Source organism: Typopeltis vanoorti, chromosome 26, assembly GCF_054136105.1.
Source record: "Typopeltis vanoorti isolate ZY-2024b chromosome 26, IOZ_Tvanoo_1.0, whole genome shotgun sequence".
In the NCBI taxonomy this organism is placed as follows: Eukaryota; Metazoa; Arthropoda; class Arachnida; order Uropygi; family Thelyphonidae; genus Typopeltis; species Typopeltis vanoorti.
In genome coordinates, this window is record NC_143574.1 from 5727847 (window position 1) to 5751772 (window position 23926).

Genomic DNA, 23926 nt, shown 5'->3' on the forward strand with positions numbered 1-23926 from the left:
ACTCTAAACAGAAATGGTAAAAAATTTATTGACTTTGTAGTTTATAATAACCTAAAAATAATGAATTCCTTCTATAAACATAAAGACACATAAATATACTTGGGCAGCAAGAGGATGGAAATCAATATTAGATTACTTTATACTAAATGAAAAGACATCAAAATTTTCACTAGATGTTAGAGTTCACAGAGGATATGAAATAAGCAGTGACCACTTCCTTGTTAAAATAAAATTAAGATTACCACCTAAATGGCTACAAGTAACAAGAACAGAAAGAAAAATTGAAACATTTGTTTATAAAACTAGACTACTGTATGACACAAATGTACAATGGCTATATGAACAAAGAATTAACCAATATCTAGACAAAATAAAACAAAATGAAGAAATAGAAATAGAATGGCTTAATATAAAAACGATACTAAATGCAGCAGCAAATGAAAGCTTAGGAAAGACCAAAAAATTCAATAAAAGGAAAAAACTGAAGATCTGGGATGATACAATGAAAGAAATAATCAAAAAGAAAAAAGAAGCTTATTACAAATGGTTAAGCAGTAAAAGATTAGAAGATGAAATAGAATATAAAAGAATAAGAGCCATAGCTAAAAGAGAAGTCAGAAAAAGACATAGAGAATCATGGAACAAATTTGTTTCTAATTTAGAACATGATTTGTATAAAATAAGACCCAATGTATATAAAATTTTGAACCACTTAAATGCAGATACCAAAGAAAACAAAATTAAACACTGAATTAAAATTAGAAGAATTTCTAAATTACTACACAGAATTGTGGACAGACAAATATTTTAAAAAAGACAACTGGCAAACAATTATTGAAAATGAAAAGGAAATAACTAATGAAGAATTAGAAATCAGCCTGAAAGAAACAAGAAACGGAAAATCACCTGGAGAAGATAAACTAGGTTCAGAACTATATAAATATGCAGGAACTAGATTCAAAGAAAGACTCTTATTATTTTTAAATAAAATTTATTCACTGGTATCCCCCCAATAGAATGGAAAAAAGCAATTGTGATTCCTATCTTTAAAAAAGGTAATAGAGATGACCCTAAAAACTATAGAGGTATCACTATACTAAATTCCTGTTACAAAATATATAGCAGAATCTTAAATAACAAACTAATGAAATATTCCAAAAACTTTATTTTAGAAGTGCAGAATGGATTTAGGAAAGGATGATCATGTATAGACCCGGCCTTTTGCCTAAAATTAATAATAGAGAAAAGAAGAGAATACAATTTAGAAACAATATTGCATTTATTGATTCAACAACTAGAGACCTAAGTTAAAAGAAACATTTTATTTAACATATTAAAAGAAAGACAAATGCCAAATAATATCCTAAAAGCTATGATAAGTATATATGAAAATAATCAAATACAAATAAGATTAAATCTTGAGCTATCATATACGAGAGAGATAAACCAAGGGGTCGGACAGGGATGTCCCCTCTCAGCAACTCTTTTTAATATTTACTTAAATGAAATAATAATAAAATGGAATGAAAATTTACATCAAGGAATTAAACTTTCTCCTACAGTAAACTTCAATGCTCTCCTTTTTGCCGACGACCAAATAATAATTACAAATTCTGAAGATAAACTACAGAAAGCTATTTTAGATCTAAATGAGTCCAAAGATTATGGTATGATAATATCAACAGAAAAATCAAAAACTATGGCCTTTAAAGGACAAGATCCAGCAAGAACTAAAATAGTAATAGATAACAAGATCTTAGAACAGGTGAATTCATTTAACTACCTAGGATGTACGATCACATATGAAAATGAAAAAGATATAAACGTAAAAATTGCAAAATATTTAAAAATAACAGGTGTAATTAACTCTATATTTAAACCAAACCTAGTTCAAAAACAAACCAGACTAAAAGAAGAGTGACCAAGTTGGTGAGTGATATAAAAAATGCTCCCTACATTGATAGATTGAGAGCTTGTGGATTGCAGAGATTGGTTGATAGGCGAAGAAGAGGGGATATGATAGAAACATTCAAATTACTAAAAGGTTTTTATAGGATTGATGCAGGGGAAATGTTTCAGCTGTGTGAAAGTGATGGAAGAACAAGAGGTCATCTCTGGAAATTAAAGAAGAGTGTGGTTAACAAAGGTGTCAGAACAAGGTTTTTTGCCTGGAGGGTGGTGAATGAGTGGAATTCATTGCCTGACTTAGTTGTGAGCTCTTCGTCTGTAAATGAATTCAAGAAGAGATATGACAGATATTGTTTTGCTAGTTTGGGTCTCCCGCGATGAGTCTACTGACTCCATGGAGATACCCGTAATAATAATAATAATAATACAATACATTAACCTTACCAGTCTTAATGTATGGAAGCGAAATCTGGACAATAAAACAAAAAGACAAACAAAGATTAACAACAGCAGAAATGAAGTTTATGAGAAAAACTGCAAAGTATACCCTATTTGATCACAAAAGAAATGAAGAAATTATGAAAGAATTAAACCAAGAACCAGTAATAGAAAAAATTAAAAAATATAAACATAAATGGATGGAACACGTTCAAAGAATGAAAACAGAAAGATTACCAATACAAGCCATTAGGAAAAAGAAAACCAGGACGTCCTCTTAAATGATTCAACGATGACTTCTAAGGCCGGAACAGGCCATGCTAGGCCTAAATCCTTGATATGCATGATGATGATGATTGTGGAAGTTAAGAATCAATTTTAAGAATAGAAGGGAATTATCACAGTAATTTACGTGTATATATATACACGATCTTACTTGCATGCATAGATTTCAGTTGGAAATCTGATACCACTTTCAGCAGATAGAACAGCTATCGAAGCCAACAGATATCCACATATGTATATAAATATGTGTATATACTGTTCAAATTTTATACATATACATACATGTATATCTTGGCTATTATAATTGACTGCAAGTTGTATCACATTTCAATACTGAAATCTGGCACACACAAGTAAAATTCTAGATACATCTCTATTGCTATGATAATCCTCTCTATTCTTAAAAATCAATCTTAACTTCCATGATATTAAGTAAATTGAGTCTACACACTTCCATATGCAAAAATGGAAACAGTTTTTTTTTATATACTGAGATATATTAAATAAAAAGAAACACAATATTCTGAACTCAACTTTAACTGCAGAAACTCATCTTAAGATCTAAAAAAATAATTAAATCTTATATGGGCCAACAATATGCCATCGATAAAGAACATGTATCCCCTCTTAAATTCTGCACTTCAGATAAAAGTTGAATGAAGTAACTTCTTTATTAATTCTTCAGCAGAAACAATTCTTTTCTTGGAAAATCTTGGTAACTTTAGAATTCCTATTTGCAGCAAGATATGAAAAAGTGTTCAAATTTCGACATGAAATGCTCAATTTTGCATACTACGATATTCTTCCATTAATGCCTTCTGGAAAAGTCACAAAAAAATTTTCCTTCTTTCTATCTGAAGAATTTCCAGGAAAGAAAAAATGACCAAACATTTAAAAATTAACTTGTCAAATCTAATTTCCAGAAATAGCCATTAAATTCTTACTGTTCTAATAGAAAATGTATTATCTAATAAACATTTCTCTTTCTATGTGAAAAATTTCATTTATCAAGTTTCAAAGTTCATTTTATTTCTTTCCACTTGTCAATTCTAGTTACCTTTAGAGCATAACAGCTAAAGCTTTTAAATGTCTTTTCTTCTTTATGAAAGAATAAAGGATGGGGAACGATATGGGTTTTGCTAATTGTAGTAGAGGAATTAAATCCAAAATGAGTAGAAGTACATCACAGGAACAGGGATTCTGAGTGCAGTTCATTTGAAGCTATCTGGTGTGAGGTGAGATAGAGACCAACTGGACTAAATATGTAATTGGTTGCTGATCTAGGAGGTATACAAGAGAATGTAGATGAGATGCACTCACAAATTAGCATGATGAGTACAGGTCGAGTAATTACTATGGGAGAATTTCAACTATGGGGACATAGACTGGGAGGAGGAATGATCACAGGTGAGAGATAATGACCTGCAGCAACGTGTAATGGAGGGAACATGAGATTCAAGAGTAATCGATCTGATCATTACATCAGAGAATTTAATGCTAACCAATCTAGCTATACTTCCTCCACTTGGAGAAAGTGGTCATGTAATAACCTGGAAGATTGCCAGACATGCAAAATTTTCTGTTAAGAAGAGATATATGTGGAATTACAAAGCAGGTAATTGTGACAAACTGAGGTATGCGCTTTCAGCAGAGTCATGGGATAAGAATTTGGAGCGGAGAAATGTTGATGATGCATTCAAACAGCCAAGGGATGTTTGAAGAAAGCAGTATCTGAATGTATACCACGAGTCAGAAGGATAAGTCAGATAGGAATTAGATGGATGAATAACTTCATTAAGCAGAGATTGCACACAAAAAAAAAGGTTGTGTGTGTTTGGGGGGGGGGTATAAAGAAAAAGTGATCAACATGCCAAGGAGCAGTGTAAGGTGTAGGCAAGTAGGTTGACTAGTATGTAATGAAGGCTAAAGTTAATTATGAGAGAAAGCTAGCTGATGAGGCCAAATTAACTGTAAACAGTTCTTTTACCATGCAGCAAGTAAAAGGAGGAATGACTTTGGAAGTATGACTTTAAAAAGTGCTGATGGTGGGAAGGTAATTAGAACCAAACCAAATAGTTGAATTACTGAGAGCATTTTGCAGGGATGTGCCATTTAGGTGGTCACATTGCAATGCCAGATGTGATATTAACTGACAGGAGAATAGCAGTTGAAGAAAGGTAGGTACTTAAAATTTTGCAGAACCTTGATATGAACACAGTCATGGGAATAGATGGCATATCAGCCCATGTATTGCGAGAATGTGAAGGAATTATCAACTCTTGGACCAAGTTGTTTAATTTAAGCTTTAGTACTGGAAAGGTGCCAATGGTGAGGAAAGATGGCAAAATAATCCCATTGCATAAACGAGGCTCCAAGACAGAAGTAGCAAATTATAATGCAATCAGCATCTCAGGAGTGATAGTTAAGATACAAGGGTGGTCTGAAAAGTTCTTGGCCTCGACCATAGATGGCAAAACCATCTTCAAGATTTTTTTTTTTCTAAGTTGGTACATCTGTCATAAGCATCCATGTGAAAATGCAAGTCATTCTGTCAAGTAGTTTGTTTTATACAGCTGTCTGAAACAAAAGTGTTGTCTGTATCCCTTGAAATGGATAAAGTTGAGTATCATGTGGTTATAAAATTCTTTGTGAAAGAAGGTTTAACACCAAAAGAAATTCATTTGAAATTCATAAAAGTTTATGAGCACTCTTCACCTTTGTTTTCGACAATTGAGAAATGGGCTGCCAAGTTTAAACATGGCCATACCAGCCTTGAAGATGATCCACGTGAAGGATGTCCAAAAAGTGTAACAACACGAGAAATACATGATATGGTATTGGATGACTGGCGAGTTAAAGTACGTGAAATTGCTGAGACTATAGGCATTTCAAGAGAATGTGTAGAATATATTTTCATAAAAAATTGTAAATGAAAAAGCTTTGTGCAAGATGGGTGCTGCACTTGCTCACAGCATCGATTTATTACTATGGATGAGATTTGGATTAACCATTATACACCAGAATCCAAACAGCAGGCAAAACAGTGGACAGAAGCCAGTTGTTCAGCATCAAAGAAGACAAAGTTGGTTCCATCAGCAGGAAAGGTAATGGCATCAATGTTTTGGAATGCCAAAGGCATTTTGTTTATTAATTATCTTGAAAAGGGTAAAACAGTAACCAGGGAATATTATTCTGATCTTTTAACCAGACTGGATGAGAAAATTCATGATAAAAGACCCAGTTTGCAGAAGAAAAAAATTCATCTTTCATCAGGACAATGCACCTGCCCACAAAGGTGTTTTAGCAATGGGAAAATTAAGGAATCTGCACTATGAATTGTTGGAACATCCACTATATTCCCCAGATTTGGCCTCCTCTGACTTTCATCTCTTTCCAAAACTAAAAACTCTCCCTCGCTGTCATCGTTTTTCTTTGAATCAAGAGGTGATTGCAGTTGTGGAGGGGTATTTTGCAGATCTTACTGAGAACCACTGCAGGGACAGGATAATGGTGCTGAAGCATCACTGGAATAAATGTATTAGTCTTAAGGGAGATTATGTTGAAAAAATAAAAATAATTTTGAAATTATAAATGCGTTTTTTCATTGTTAGACCAAGAACTTTTCATACCACTCTTGTATGGGAGAAATTAGTGAAAGACAGAATTCAGGACTAGATAGATAGAAATATGAAACTCTATAAGGAACAACATAGTTTTATGAAGGGTAGGTCTTGCCTTAGCAAACTGCTCATTTTTTATAATCAAGTTGCTTACTTTTTTAATCAAGAAGAGCCTGTGTAGCTGAGTGGAAGTGACATGCACTCCTAAGCACTAGGCTTCCCAAAGAAAGAGCATCCAAAGTTCGTTTCTAGTCATCGACTAGAGGAACATATTTTAATCCTTTTTCAACTAGTTCCTAAGTTAGTCAATCTCTGGCATGGGCAAGATGTTTTTTTCTCCCAGAAACTCAGGTTTTTCATCCCATAAACTCAAGAAAATTGATGCCAAAACACACACTATTTCAGATATTAAAAAATGTTGTGTTTGGGTTAGGGACCACAGTGATGGTGGCACTTGTTAGCCATCTCTTCACTGGATGAGACTTAAAATTAGTGATAGTCCTGGGCCAGCTATCTCTAATTGGCTACCAGTGGAGATTGAACTGCCCATGGACAGATATCAAAGAGTGGTTTATGGAGGATTTGAGTTCAGGGAAGGCAAGTGACCAGTGGTGTACCATAGGGCTCAGTACTTCATCCTCTGGACTTAAATTTGTATATCAGTGATATAGGAAATATTCAATTATTAGCTGATGATGTTAAACTGGGAAGAGCAGTGATAAATGATAGTGATGTAGAAATCCTGCAGGAAGACTTTAACAGACGAGCAGTATGGGCAAAGGTTTTGCCCATAAGATTCCATCTGCCAATAGGGACAGATGGAATATCAGCACGTTTGCTAAAGGAATTTCAGCCAAGGCTAAGCCTTTAGCATGTTTGTATAACTTGAGTCTCAGGTCAGGAATGGAAGGAATGTATGATAGTTCCATTGTACAAAGGTGGTGCAAAAAATGATGTGTGTCTAACTACCAACCTGTCAGTATCTCTGGTGTGGTGGTGAAGATCTTAGAGAAGTTGGAATTTCTGTATGTGAATTGTAAGAATTCACATAGAAATGGGTAGACAAACAAGCTATTCTCTGCAAGGAGAAGCATGGGTTTACTAAATTTACTAAAGCATGGGTTATGCTTTAGCAATTTGCTCATATTTGATAACAATGTTATGGCCGATTGGATAAAGAGAATGGATATACTATGATGATGTTAGATTTTGCGAAGGCATTTGATAGGATACCACACGAAAGGCTGTTGCATAAACTGGAGAATATGGGATTGGAATATAAACTCTTGACTTCGATTGGTGGATGGTTGAGAGATAGATATCAAAAAGTATGATGGGTGTGAATCTGCCAGATTTAAGGTGACCAGTGGTGTACCTCAGGGTTCAGTCCTTGGGCCATTGTTGTTCAATCCATACATTAATGACATTAGGAAGTATCTAACAGGAGATGTGCAATTATTTGCCAATGATGCAAAAATAGGAACATATTTTTGCATCATGGGCAATCAAGGATGCTACTGATCCAGCACTTACAAAATGATTTGAATAGGCTGGAAATTTGGGTAAATGAAAATGGCTATCAGTTTAATATTAGTAAGTGTAAAGTTATGCACTTTGGCATGAGGAAATTTCCAGCAGGATTATGCTACAAGAAACTGATGAGGCTAACGATCTTGGCATTTTGGTGGATAGCAATTTGAAGTTCAAAGGTCACATAGCAAAAGTTGTAAATACAACTCCAAGGATAATTGCAATGTTGAAGGGAACGAACCTTCAAAGAATAAGGTCATTTTGCCTCTTTATAAGGCCTTAATAAGACTACTCCTGGATTATTGTGTGTGGATTTGGTTTCCATGGTTCCAATGGGATAAAGAAGCTGTGGAAAGGATGCAAAGAAGAGTTACAAATATTATATCTGGATTATGGGATTTAGATTAGGAGGACAGATTGCAGGCATGTGGATCTCTGCTTGCAATTAACCAGAGTAGACTCTGGTTAATAGGAGAAAGTGGATTGATATGATAGAGGTCTATAAACTTTTGATTAGGACACCTGGATTATTGTGTGCAGATTTGGTCTTCCAGGTTCCAAGAGGATAAAGAAGCTGCAGAAAGGGTGCACAGAAGAGTTACAAAGATTATATCTGGATTATGAGATTTAGATTATGAAGGCAGATTGTGAACATATGGATTGCAGATTCTGGTTAAGAGGAGAAATAGAGGTGATATGATAGAGGTCTGTAAACTTTTGAATGGCTGTTATAAGATATCAACTGATGAAATGTTTTATTATATGGAAGGTGGGGAGAGACCACGGGTCATCCATTTAAGTTAAATTTGTTTGCAGTCAAGAAAGCGGTAAGAGCTAGGTTTTTCCCTTGCAGATCAGTGAGTGAGTGGAATAATGAGTAAGTTTGCCTTTAGGAGTAGTGATTGCATCTAGTGTGAATGAATCTAAGGGAAGGTATGACAGCTGGTTTGGGTCATTTATAGCCTCCCTCAATGATTACTTGACTCCCTGGAGGTCTCAGATAATAATAATAAAAAGATCCTGTGAGTGGTTAGAATATAATAAATTTAGTTTAATCCTTTATCCAAGTGTGAGCAAACAAAGTTTGTGCCTGAAAGTATCTTCAGGACTGCGGTAAGGTGGTGCAACACCAGGACGACTCCTTGCAAAGGTGGAGCAAGCTATTAACACTCCTATCTCAGTATCTCCCATAATGCAAAACACATCTCTTTGCGGATATGTCTAATGTTATGCATTAAGGAAAGAGCCACTACCCAGACTAGTTTCGACCTTTATTGAGGTCTCTTCAGTGGGAGCCAGGCCCAAGTAGAGATACCAGCCAGGAGCATTAGCAAGGTCATCTCTACCTATAGGAGTTGCCAAATGGTGTGCCACCTTTTTTAATAAATTACTTTGGATTTAGAGAAAGATGCTGAAAGTTTATTTTTCACTTGGTTAGAATGGTTAGAATATAATAAATTTAGTTTAATCCTTTATCCAAGTGTGAGCAAACAAAGTTTGTGCCTGAAAGTATCTTCAGGACTGGGGTAAGGTGGTGCAACACCAGGACGACTCCTTGCAAAGGTGGAGCAAGCTACTAACACTCCTATCTCAGTATCTCCCATAATGCAAAACACATCTCCTTGCGGATATATCTAATGTTATGCATTAAGGAAAGGGTCACTACCCAGACTAGTTTCGACCTTTATTGAGTGAAAAATAAACTTTCAGCATCTTTCTCTAAATCCAGAGTAATTTATTAAAAAAGGTGGCACAAAACTTGGCAACTCCTACAGGTAGAGATGACCTTGCTAATGCTTCTGGCTGGTATCTCTACTTGGGCCTGGCTCCCACTGAAGAGACCTCAGTAAAGGTTGAAACTAGTCTGGGTAGTGGCCCTTAATGCATAACATTAGACATATCCGCAAGGAGATGTGTTTTGCATTATGGGAGATACTGAGATAGGAGTGTTAGTAGCTTGCTCCACCTTTGCGAGGAGTCGTCCTGGTGTTGCACCACCTTACCCCAGTCTTGAAGATACTCTCAGGCACAAACTTTGTTTGCTCACACTTGGATAAAGGATTAAACTAAATTTATTATATTCTAACCATTCTAACCAAGTGAAAAATAAACTTTCAGATTCTGTGAGTGATCCACTACGCGGTCTGCAAGACCAGATTGACCATAGTCATGATGACAGATGTAAGTTTTGTGTTCATCTAAATAGATTATAGCTGATCTACCTGCCTGACTGAAGTAAGCCAACTTTCAGGAGTCGTACTTTATATACTTAATCCACTTAGAGACGTGGAAGCTGATCTTTGATAGAATGGACAAGGGTAGCAAGTTTCCAGTGGGGCTTAAAAAGCTGTGTAAAGGTTGTACATTTTTAAAGGCGGCTATTTTTTCTAGTGTACTCCAGACGTAGGTAATGATGATGATGGCATTTTTGAAATCCTTTTCAAGGGATGGCCAAAGATTGGAGAAAGGACAGATTATTTTTTAATTCTGTAAGCACTGTAGCCAGTTGAGTTCTATTGAAAGATTTGTTCCAGTGGAACATATCTGGAACTCAACTGGAAAAGGAACAATTGGAAAAGTTGTGAAAATGAAGATTCCTTGTCTGGTTCCAAAGAACTCTGTGTCTATAAGGCCAGGCTTGTTGAATTTCAATTTATTCTTGATGTTCTTGGATTCTAATCAAAGTAGAGCAGCCAATCTGTCCAAAGTAGCAAAGACGACATGAGAAGGGTACCTAATAGACACCTGGTAAGGAGATAGGTGGTAATGTGTCCTTTGTAGATGATAAGCAAGAAGGCAGTTTTTGAGCTGGTTTGAAGGAAGTATATAGATTGGATTTGAGAATAATTCATGCTGTTTGTTCAGTAGTTCCTTTAAGGTAGGGTATTGAATTTCTTTTCACATCGGATTGTAGTCTGATCAACACATGGTAGTTATCAATCATTTTCTGAACAGTAGTTTCATTGCATCCATTAGACATCAGATTGCTTTTAATTTTATTTAATTCATCTAACAAAAGGGAATCAGAAGACCAAGAATATAATTTCTTTAAGTTGTGATACAAGACTTTTGATAATACCGATCTTCTGCAGTGGATTATGGTGTAAGGATGAGTAAATATATCTGCTAGTAAAAGTTCGTTTTTGATAAAATGAAAATTCAACATGACCTGCATTTTGAATTATTAAGGTATCCAAAAAGGGTAGGTGGTTCTTGAATTCACATTCAATAGTGAACTTGATATGGGAATTCACAGATTTTTTTTTTACAGGAACTAAAGTAATTTTTACTCCAAGCTGGACCAGATCCCAAATATATCATCAACAAAATGCAGCCATATATGAAGTTGAGGAAAAGTAGTGTGAAAGAATTGATTTTCTAGATGCTCCATAAAATAATCAGCTAAAACTGATAAGATAAGCCTGCCCATTGCTGTTCCTTTGATTTCTTTGAATAACTTGCTCTGCCATGTAAAATAGCTTGTATTGATAGAGAATTTAAATAAGCTAACAATGTCTTCCAGAAAATCAAATTGCAAAATTTGATGAGTCTCTTATAGTGGGATGTGTCAGATAGCGAGACTACATAAACCAAAATAAGAATTTCATTATTAAATAGAAATAAATCTTTAATTTTCTTTTTAAAGTCAAGGCCAGTTTAATATAAGAACTAGTGTGCCTTGTGAGTATAGTGTATCTTTCTGAACTTTAGGGAGACCATTGGAACGAGGCACATGGGCATGATGAATTCAATCTCTTCTCAAGATTGTACATTGTCCAGTAATTAATTTAATTTATTTATTTGACTCTTTATTGGGTGCTTCATAATCACCCTGTATGTTGACCAATTTCTCAAAGTGCTAAAAAAAAATGAATCAGCTAATGCCTTTTATTCCCTTAAAGGGAGCAGGCAAGACCTTTATACCCTATCTATCTTTTTTTGGAGACTGAGTGGGCAGTTCAGTCTCCACCAGTAGCCAATCAGAGATAGTTGGCCCGTGTCTATCACTAATTATAGCAGCCACCGATGAAGAGGCTGGCAAACAAGTGCTGCCATCTCTTGGTACCTAAACCCTAATAAGATATGTTACTGTCTGAAATAATGTGGGTACTATGGTTGATTTTCTTGTTTATGGGATGAAAAACCTGAGTTTCTGGAAGGAAAAACCCGCTTGTCCGTGCCAGAGATCAGCTAACTTGGAAACCAGTCAAAGAAAGGCTTATAAAAAGTTCCTCCAGTCGGCGACTAGACTTGAACTTAAGTCAAACTTCGAGCGACCAAGCACAAAGGATGCCAGCGTCATTTCCACTGAGCTACACAGGCCTGTATAAAACGCTAAAACACCAAATATTGTCATCACAAAGTCTGGCAATGGTAATGTCACTGTTGTCATGAATGACACAGAGTATAATCACAAAATTAATATCCCATTGAGAGATAGGTCAACTTACAGTGTGATTAGCAGGTGTCTATCAAGTACCCTACTCATGTCATCTTTCCTACTTTGGACAGATTGGTCTTTCCTTTGATTAGAATCCAAGAACATCAAGACTCTCTTGCATTTTTGAAATCCAGCAAATTGAAATTAGGCAGAGAGTTCTTTGGAACCAGACAAAGATTCTTCATTTGAGCAGGTTCAAATTTGATCATCTTTTCTATGAAACTCGTGAAACTATGAAATCATCCAAACATTAATTACTTTGACTCTGTAACAATCTCCAAGTTGTGTAAAGTGATAACTATTATCTCTTCATTTTTTTTTAATCTGCACAAACTTTTACAGTTGTTCCTTTGAACTCTAATAGCATAATCTGTCAACTCAGCTGTGACTTGTAATTTTCACTATGCAACAAAGGACAAAATATTATATTATTTTAACTATATTCAGGTACATTTACAAACTAAAAAAGAAACAGAAACATCATTAAAAAAAAATTCAAACTTTTATCTCAACATATTTTATCTTAAAAAAATATCTGGCTATACATAAAAATGAAGTAAAATTCATTATAAAAATAATGTTGTTATTTTAATATATAATTAGGTGTTAGTTTTTTTTTTACAATAGTTTCTGAAAAATCACAAATAGTTGACACTTAGACTAGTGGCCATATCGGTTATAAATAACTTGCTGTAGAAAAGGCTCTTTCAGATTCAAGAAGTTGGCAGAATGTTTTCAGTCATTAAATAAATTCATGATGTTTGAAGTTCTGTTCCATATTGTATCAAATAATAGCAGTTCTTGATTCAAATGCTTGGTTAAACTCTGTGCTGGCCTTACCATGGTAATATGGAACCACACTTTTTTTTTTACACTTTGCTCTTTCTTCACTGGTCTTAATAAAACAATTAATTAAATTAAGGGGATATTAGATCCCGCATTGCCTTAAAACCGAATAAGAAACTCAAAGATTGGAATCAGAGAGTTTCATGCCGAATATAGGATAAAAAACTATAAAAGTATCGGCGAATACTAGCGTGAGCTGAATGCAAGTAGTCCTAGAACATAGTGCAAACGTGGGCAACTCGTTGCAAAGGTGGGGTCCAACTCTCTGATTCCAATCTCTGAGTTTCTTATTTGGTTTTAAGCAATGTGGGATCTAATATCCCCTTAATTTAATTAATGTTTATATCGCTGAAATGAAGCCTGTTGGCTCTTTCTATTTAAGTAATTTAATGGGTGTACCTTTTGGGACAACTCGTATAGCAGAGTATATAAGTTCTTTTCGCTATACCCTTTGGTATTAATAATTTGGTCTAGCTACTCACTGATGAAGCCTCAATAAAGGCTGAAACTGGTCTGGGTAGAGACCTCCCTACCATAATGTAATAACAGCATACATTTCCTACGAAATGTGTTTTTACATTATGGTAAATACCAAAGAATAGTGATCAGAACTTTCCCCACCTTTGCAACGAGTTGCCTGCATTTGTACTATGTTCTAGGACTACTTGCATTTAGCTCACACTAGTATTCGCCGACACTTTTATAGTTTTTTATACTATATTCGGCATGAAACTCTCTGATTCCAATCTTTGAGTTTCTTATTCGGTTTTAAGGCAATGTGGGATCTAATATCCCCTTAATTTAATTAACGTTTATATCGCCGGAATGAAGCCTGTTGGCTCTTTGTATTTAAGTAACTTAATAAAACAATATTATTACTGTTATTATCTTATCTCCATGGAGTCAAAAGATTCATTGAGGAATAACCCACGCTCACCATTATTCACACTACACCTATCATACCTCACCTTAAACTCATTCAGTGATGGGGGCACTCACAACTACATCTTGCAATTCATTCCACTTATTCATCAATTTCCAAGAAAAAAAATCTAATCTACACACCCTCACTCCTACATAACTTCCAGGGGTGACCCCTTGTTCTGTTCCTGCTCGTCATGTATTGAAAAAACATTTTTTGTGTCACTCCTGTAGCATCCCTTTAGGAACTTATAAGATTCTGTCATGTCCCCTCTCTTCCACCTGTTAACTAACTCTGCAACCCATACATCTCCAGACTCTCCTCATAGGGAGAATTCCACACACCTGTCACTAGCTTGGTCACCCATTTCTGAATCCTCTCCACTACCTTTTGATCTCCAAGAAAGTCAGGTAGTCAAGATGTGGCTGAATCATAGCCTTATAAAGAGGGATAATAACTTCTTTGTCTTTATCTGTCAATGTGTTCTTCGACATTCAAGTAATCCTTTGAGCTATTTTGCCAACTTTTGCAGTATGTTCTCTGAATTTCAAATCTTTGTCCACCATCACTTGCAAATCCCTAGCATCATCAATTTCTTGCATTCCATTACAATCAATATGATATAAAGCATGTAATCTTTTCATCCCAAAGTGTAACTTTATATTTTGTAACATTAAATTGTCCTTATGCTAGTGTATTCAAGCTTAATTATTGTATCATGAGAGCAAATATTATTCTCGAGAGCAAATATTGTATCATGAGAACAAAATATTAGCATGTCTTCATAGAATATAAAAAAAAAAAAAAAAATATTCTTGATTTCCTAGGATATTTATTTCATTTTTGGATTTTCAAATCCAGCAGTTTCACAGGAAACTCATATCTGATCAAATCATACCTTAAACTGTAAATGTATTTAGGACATGGCTTGATCAGTTAATTGTGCAAACTTAGGAAAACTATCATTATGAGTCTTTTGACTTCATGAAGGTCTGATGATGATAAATGCTAAATAAGAAGGGTAGAGAAAGAATATGTTCTTTCTTTACCCTCCACAAACCTATTCTCACCTTTATGACACTAGCCATTGAATAAGTATTTGCACTCATGGTTATTAATCTGTTTAACTATGTCAGTGATACATTTTAGGTTCTACTTTTTTTTATTAGATTTCTGCTGTTCTAAATAAATAGATGGAGGAGAAAGAGTAATGGTTTGTTGATTTGCTGTTAAAGCCTCTCTCCTAAGCCATTTTAGGCAAATAATGGTATATTAAAATAAATAAATAAATAGTACTTTAAAAAACTGAGCTAATAAAATAGCAGTATATGCTGCTTGCTAAACAGAGAGCACATTTTTATCCTGAACTTCTATCATTTTACTTTAGAATTTCGCAAAAATCAGACTAAAGATAGCAGAATTTTAATCAGTCCTTGATTAATAATGTGCCTATGTGTTAATTTCTGCAACATCACCACAACTAACTGGTGAAAAGTTGTTTTATCTGTTGGTGTTATAATTATTACCAAAGATTCATTGATAGATGGCTCTCTTTTATGTTGTAAAAAACCTAAATTCCTATCTTATATCTTCTTGATCACATTTGCTGAAGATTCACTCACAAATATACAACCACAGTGCATTCAACACACTCTCCATGAAAAGAACATGGACTCACATTCTTCCTAACAACATCCTTAGTCAGTTTCTATTGATGAGGTCTACCCTCATACCCTGTTGAAACTTTCTAAGATGACATTCCTTTGAAAGTGGAAGAATAACTCCTTTTCTACCAAGTTAGTATTCTCTTCAAGATTGCAGTTGCTAACTCATGTGATGACTCAACCACCTTTTGTAGCCAAGTGTAAGGTTATGTATTTGGACTGAGGACATTGCAAGCTGAGTATCATTAGCTAGTGCAGTAACTTTCTATTAATATGATACTCAGCTTGCAATGTTCTCAGACCAAAATGCATAACCTTACACTTGGCTACATTTAACTGACATTAGTTATCATATGTTCACAGAACTGTCTATTCAAATCAGCATGCAAAGATTTTTTTATCACCTGTATCATTCAGCACCCCTTACCAACTGTTACCCTTTAGCTCAGTAAAAGAATTGACTATGACTTAGACCAGGCTATTTAATTTAATTATTAGTTCTATTGAGGTCCCAGTGGAGTAAGGTATACTACACACTATATTTCTGAAAATAAGCATTTCTACACATACCAGCCACTGAATTAGAAATCTTTATGCAGATGTACGTAAACATAAATTATTTTGCAGCGTATATGGAAAATACTTGGGCACATGCATCACCACTGTTCTAGGCAACTATTTAAAAATGCTGCCAGTTAGTAATCGTCTATGGTGTTGATCACAATGAGGAAAACAAAGGATATTTTGGAATTTTATAAAGGGCTTATTGTGGGTACCTGTCTGGCTGGAGCCATGATTTTGAAAACAGCAGGGCTGACTGGTTTCTCAAAAGGTGAGATATTTATCAGTGAAAAAATAACCTACATTGCTTGTCTCTAAGAAATGTTACTGTGGTCTTAAGTCAGTCTGTCAGGAACAAGATTGTTGTCATCTGAAAAAGCTTGTACAGACACATGCATCACCACTGTTCTAGGCAACTATTTAAAAATGCTGCCAGTTAGTAATCGTCTATGGTGTTGATCACAATGAGGAAAACAAAGGATATTTTGGAGTTTTATAAAGGGCTTATTGTGGGTACCTGTCTGGCTGGAGCCATGATTTTGAAAACAGCAGGGCTGACTGGTTTCTCAAAAGGTGAGATATTTATCAGTGAAAAAATAACCTACATTGCTTGTCTCTAAGAAATGTTACTGTGGTCTTAAGTCAGTCTGTCAGGAACAAGATTGTTGTCATCTGAAAAAGCTTGTACAGACAAACAGAACTTCCTGTGTGCAGGAATTGACCAAAGCATTTAATGAAGGCTGTTCTCAAACCATATCTTACCAAACTATGTGCAGAGAATTGAAGAGGATCAGTATTGGCAGTAAAATAAAAGGTTTCTGATTCAGTGGCTGGTATGCATATGTTGTATTGATGTAAGGTTTATCCTTAGTAGCAGAACAGTAAGGAGTAGATTTTTGCTTGGTGAGTGGTGAATGAATAAAATAAATTATCAGAGTTAGTAGTGAGTACTTTTTCATTAAATAAGTTTAAGGAGAGGTATGATAGGCATTCTGTAAAGATAGTTTTGTGTGAGCTGACTCCCACAATGGGTCTTCAGGCTTCATGGAATCCAAGTGATAATATAAATTGACAATAGATTATTTATGTTTTGATTTAGGTATTATATACTCTGACTGCTGTGGAGGATTTAGACAAGTGGAATAGCAAGCGGGTGCCATTAACTTGGTCTGCAGAACTAACTGGCTTGGACAGCCATGCTATGTATGCTGTTAGGGTAGCAGCTGTTACACGACAAGGATTGGGTAGACTTTCAGATTTAATTACTGTGAGAGTTACGCCAACAGGTATGAATTTATATAAACCATGTCTGGGAAAGAAAAATATGCATGAAATAAATAATCCGATTTATCAGTTTTTAATAAGATTTCTTTGTATAAAATATCTGTATTCTTTGAGTAGGCCAAATTTTCATGCCGAATTTTGTTGAATTAACTGCTTACTGAAACACAGAGCTTAGTTCCAAATTCTAGTTCATTTGTACACCAGATTAATGTGCATAAAACTGAACAAACAAACAAAAACAACAAAAAAAGCTGTGTTTCCCCCCCCCCCCTGGGATTTTCATTGTATAAGGGTTTAGATACGGGGCAGATTGGATCAGAAATTGGCATATTCTGGTAGATATAAGAGAATTGTTTATGGGAAAACAGTATCAGGAAGTAGGAAGGCTACAAGCTTTTTTTTTTTTTATGTTGACCCTATACACGAAAGGTCACAAGACTTATAACACTATAGTGTGGAGAAGTGATTAAGGAAGAAAATGTAGCTTATTGAAATGTTTAAAAAGGTGGAAGATTGTACTCAGTGGGAAAAACAGTATAGAGGAGATTATTCCAAAGAATAGAGGAGAGTGGAATGAAGGAAGCTGATGAGAAGTCAGTTCTGTGTGTTCGAAGCTGGACAATGTATGGGTATTGGCCAGTGGCTGCTCTATTTCTTCTATGGTTAGAACAGAGTGGAGGAATAGTAGCAGCCAATCAGAGGAGTAATGCCCATGAAAGTACCTATAGAAAAGGCAAAGTGCTGAAACAGTGCTCCTATGATAAAGTTACTGAAGGGAGTCTGTGAGGGAAGGGTCATCTATTAAGCAGATTGCCCTCTTCTGAATACCATCAAGAATTCTTAGAGAATTCTTGGGTGGTTCAACCCAAATGTGGAAACAGTACTCCAAAGTTGGATGGATCTGAGTGTTATCCAAAGATTCTGGGTTGTTCTTGAACGAATTCGGACTTTCTATGCAGCTTTCTTATACATTTCCTTCAATGTGAGTTTAATGTTGTTGTATAAGATATCTGCTGAATCTGATGTCATGAGTTCCCAGTCGGTTTTTCTTATTTCATGGTTGACTATTTCTTCGTCTATTATTGTTTTCTGTCGTTTTTCCTGTGGGACATTGCATGGATATTGTCTTAGTGTGCAGGTTTAGAGCCGTAAAGTAATGATCTGCTACTTTGCACTTTATGACTGATTCAGTGTAACTGTTTGGTGGTGCTCCGATGTTTATATGATCTAGGCAGGAAGCAGTGATAGTATTTCAAAATGTTTCTTCTCTAGTACATGATGTTATTGTTGGTATTAGGTTATACATGGATAGCGTGTCCAGGTATTGTACAGTGTTGTTCTGGTTTTAGTTTGCAATATTTATGTTTATGTCGCTGATTATCATTAGGTATTCTTGAGTATATTTCTTGTACCGCGCGGTTAGCCTAGTGGCTTTGCACTACGCAACCATATGCCTGGGGAAGGAGTGTCCCAGGTTCGATCCCCGTTGTAGACGTGAGGAATTTGAGGATCTTCCTCAGGCATAGCCAAGTTAGCCGGTCTTGGGCGCGGTCAGTAGGGTTTTTTCCACCAGTTTATCTGGCGTTTTTCATCCCGCAAACAGGCAAACCGGCCCCGTGAACATACGCCTCTACAGTCAAAAATATATCCCCCCCCCAGCTGCAGACCAGGCGACGGGTCGGTTGGGAGTAGTACTAACAAAAAGGCGCATCTAAGTAACATGCGGACCCTGCATAGGAAGCGGGAATAACGCGTAGAAGAAGAAGAAGAAGAAGATTCTTATGACGTCTGCTTTAAAATTGTTGATAACTTTTTACAAGTGTTTCTAGCTGTTGTGTAAGCTGAATGAGAAGCTGAAGTTTTTAATTTAAGCCATTTAACATAAGTTGCATTTTTTATCATGGATGTCAGAGGCACATTTTTTCATGAACAGCTTGGATACAGATCAGGGGTTTGCAATGGACTGGGGAATGAAGGCTCCCATTCCAGTGAGGATTATTTCGGTTACTATTCATTGCAGGTGTTCAAATGATGAGAACAAAAGCAGTAATCTGACTATGGAAAAGCAGAATAAAAATTCCAGAGTTTATCCCAATTGGCACAATTATAGTGCCATAGGGTACAAGGCTGAGATTGGCTAGGCAGAGGATGAGCTGTAGAGAAGAAGACTTGAATAAGATTGTGGTCAGAGTTGCCAAGGGGAGAGAAGACATCCACAGTATATTTGGACAGGGGGATGTCAGATTTCACAAAAGCTCATGTTCCATCCTTTTTGTGAAATGCATCATGTTGGATGTAGCTGGAATAGTTGAGGTGAACTATGGTCATGGAGGATGCCAGCTGAGGTTCTGTTAGGAAATGAAGATCAGGTTTTGATGTCTGTAAGTAGTGATGTATGTCACTAATGTTTGTATTAATGCTTATAAAGTTATAACCTGGACTTGATGCACTGACAGTTTCCTTCATTAGGGCTACTGATGATAAATTTACAGTGATGCAGTCCTGTTGTAACTGTGGTCATCCTGTAGTGCTATGATGTTGGCAGATGTAAAATTTTTTTCTGGTGCCGGATTTTGACATTTTTTGAATTCCTTACCTGTTGTGGCTTCAGAAATATCGAGAAGGATTGCCCATGGTTCAGGGTTCAAAATATCACACAATTTGTCACATAGTGCATTGATAGCTTTAGTTATTTTTGAGAGCTCCACACAAGTAGTGCTAATTAGCAGGTGAGTTTATGTGAAGGCACTCATGAAGTGAGCAAGTGTGGAATCTAGTCTCTCAAACAAAAATGTTAAATAGAGTAGCCATTTCAGGAAGTAAGAGTAGGTGGGGACCTAAAAGGATGCTGCAGTTTCTATATAGTAATGCCAGAAGTATTAGTAACAAGAGGGAGGAGTTTTGGCATTGGTTAGTGCAACCTTGCCAAAAGTTTTAAGCATTAGCGAGACTTCACTAACAGCAGATGGCGTATTTACAGGGATAGAATGTGAAGGGTTTAGTATTTTCAGAGAAAATAGAGAAGATACAATGCAGAGGGGGATACTGCTGATGATAGCAGAAGAATTGCAGCCAAAAAGAATAGGAGACATGCGGGAGAATTGTTGATTGTATTTTGGCTTTATTGTACAATGAAACCTGTGGAAAATTCATTACTAAACAAACACATGTAATAACCACAGTAATAAGTTTTAATAAGTAAATATTTCATCCTAAGTATCAAAGGGGGGTGCTTAAGGGTCAAAGCTGTATAACTGAGAGGAGACCTCCACATAGCCTTTAAAGGAATGCGGAGAACCGTCCAGTGCTTCTGACCTAATGTGTAATCCTCACCTTCTCGTGGTGCACCCTGTTGAGTATCTACTTGGATACTGAACGAACGAGGATGGGCTGGCAATTTGGAATTTATCCGACCAAAATGTATTCTTATTGGTTAAACCAAAATAAAAAATGATGGTATGACATGACAAAATTTCATGCCGGCTGGGACGTTGCCCGGTTAAACAAGGCCCCCGTTGTTTTCGCCAGGGAACCAGGGTGAACAGCGAAAAGTCAGCTACTGGAACAAATCTGAAAACACACCCCAACTCAACATCACCAGAGTTAAAGATCGGTACTATCAACATAAGAAGCCTGAATGGCAAAGAAATGGAGCTAGCTGAGGAATTAAATAAGTACCAGATCGACATAATAGGGGTGACTGAAACAAAAAAGACAAAAACTGGTGAGATCTTGCTGAGCAATAAATACAAAATGTTATATTCAGGCAATGACAATCAAGGAAAAGAAGGAGTAGCCATAGTATTCAACACAAAATACGAGGCTAATCTTCTTGAATGGCAGGCAGTCTCAAGTAGAGTGATGTGGGTAAATGTCAGAATGGGGAACTGGACAATGAGACTTATTTGTGCCTATGGTCCCACAGAAGGTTCTACTAAGGTAGAAGTGGAGGAATTTTTTAATGCTTTAGAGAAAGCATCTGACACAGTGAAAAAGGAAAAGTTGGTTCTTGTTGGGGATCTAAATAGCAGAGTAGGAAATGATTGTCAGACATACAAAAATATATTGGGAAAATTTGGAGAAAAGAGCAAAGCCAATAATAATGGCAAATACCTGTTGGATTTCTGCTCAGGACATGGACTGGTTATTACTAACACCATGTTCCAACATAAAAATGTGCACAAATTCACATGGAGAGAAGAGGTAAGAAAAAAGAAAAGTCTCATTGATTATGTTATTGTTGATAGTGATGTTTTCTCCCTAGTGCAGGACACCAGAGTATACAGAGGATTTGAAATTGGAAGTGATCACTATTTAGTCTTGAGCAGGATAAAATTGAATTTCATATTGAAAAGAATAACATGTAATAAAGTTTTATAGCGAATAAAAGTTGAGCAGCTCTCAGATGTGAACTGTAGACTAAAATACAGAAAGATTATTGAAAAGAAAATGAAAGAGTTTGAGAACAGGAATCAAACCTTGGAGATTCAGTGGCAAACTCTGAAGAAAACATTGATTGATTCTGCATGCGAGGCATGTGATGAGGTTGTGTGCAAGGATAAAAAAATCAGAACTCCCTGGTGGACACAGGAAGTTAAAGAGGCAGTGAAGGAAAAGAAGAAAGCATATCAAAAGTTCCGGTTAAATAAGTCAGCTTGTGCTCTTAGAGAATACAGAGACAAATGCAAGAATGCTAAACATTGTGTAAAACTAGTTAAACAAAAGTCATGGGAGGACTTTGGCAAGAATATAGAAAATAAATATCAAGAAGGTGGCAAAATATTCTGGAGGTTGTTGAAGCTTAGGAATGGAGGAAAGAGTGCTGTAAAAGGAGTTAGAGATGATAAAGGTGACATGAAAATCGGAGAAAAAGATATCCATTAAGTATGGAGTAATTACTTTGAAAAACTGCTAAATGAAACAAGCAGTGATGACAGCACAGTGGTAAAAAGCACTGACCAGGCATGCAGTCAGGAATACATATCCATACTTGAAGTAGAAAAAGCCATCAAAGGCTTGAAATGTGGAAAGGCAGCTGAAGTAGATGATATTCGACCAGAAATGCTTAAGTATGGTGGTATAAAAGTCTTGCAGTGGCTGCATTGCATAGTTCAGAAAGCCTGGACAGAGGGACGAATTCCCGATGATTGGAGTTGAACTCTCATAGTACCCATATATAAAAGGGAAATAAAACTGAATGTGAGAATTACAGAGGTATTTCCCTACTGAGTGTTCCTGGCAAGATTTATGCAAGTATACTTGAGAAACGGTTGAGAAGAATTGTGGAAGTAAAGCTTGGTGAAGAACAAGCTGGATACGCTACAGTTATATGGTGTCAATGGGGCATTATATCAAGCAATACTTAGTCTTTATTTGAGTTGTAAGTCAGCAGTTAGAATTGAAGGAAATACAGGAAGGTGGTTTAATGATAAATCTGGTGTGAGACAAGGATGTACATTATCCCCTCTGTTATTCATTATCTATATGGATCACATTATGAAGGAAAGTGGTATTAAACATGATATCAAAATTGGAGATGTTAATGTCAGCTGTTTTTTGCTTTATGCAGATGATGTTATACTTCTAAATAAATCTGCTACAAGTCTGCAAGATTCTCTGACTAAATTGAATAGCTGTTGTAATAAATATGATATGAAGGTCAGCAATAAAAAGACAAAGACAATGAAAATAGGCAGAATCATTGAAAATTTCAACTGTGTTTTGAATGGAGAACCTTTGGAACAAGTGAAACATTTCAGCTTCTTAGGCACAATTTTTACTGAAGATGGTAAATTAAATATAGAAATAGACATCAGAATCAGCAAAGCTGGTATGGTAGGAAGTCAATTGAATAAATTCATATGGAATAAGAGAGAAATTAGTCGGAACACTAAATTAGCTGTATACAAGACAGTGTTCAAACCAGTTTTAACTTATGGATCTGAGAGCTGGGTCAGAAGTAAAACACTTGACCAAAGACTAGAGACCGCTGATATGAGAGTCCTGAGAAAGATTAGAGGCGTGAACAGATGGCATCAATGGCAATATCATATTAAAAACGAGGATATTAGGAAAGAACTTGACATTGTCAACATCCAGGAATGCGTTGGCAGAGCTAATCTCAGGTGGTATGGTCACTTAAATAGAATGGGTGAAGAAAGATTAGCAAAACAAGTGTTCTCTGCCAGGTTGGCAGCAAAATGACCCAGAGGAAGACCAAGATATAGGTGGATTGATACAGTACAAAGTGCCTTAGACGATAGAAATATAAGATCTGATAATGTTGGAGTCTTGACAAGTAACAGACTGATTTGGAGGAAAATTGTAGATAGGAAGTTAGTAATGATGTAATTTTTTTCATGTAGTACTATCATATCCTGTACACCTTTTGAGGGTACATGGCAGGAATTTGATAATGATGATGAAG

The 23926-nt window shown here is 35.9% G+C and overlaps 1 protein-coding gene across 4 annotated transcripts in view; it reads left to right on the forward strand.

Moving 5' to 3' along the window:
* Nucleotides 1-23926, forward strand: part of LOC150092284 (tyrosine-protein phosphatase Lar-like) — a 1042795-nt gene that overhangs the window by 777377 nt on the left and 241492 nt on the right. For all 4 annotated transcript variants that reach the window (XM_090415047.1, XM_090415048.1, XM_090415049.1 and 1 more), the window contains exon 19: nucleotides 17315-17501. In XM_090415047.1, coding sequence (XP_090271173.1) covers nucleotides 17315-17501 — 187 coding nt within the window. The remainder of the gene's footprint in view (nucleotides 1-17314; nucleotides 17502-23926) is intronic.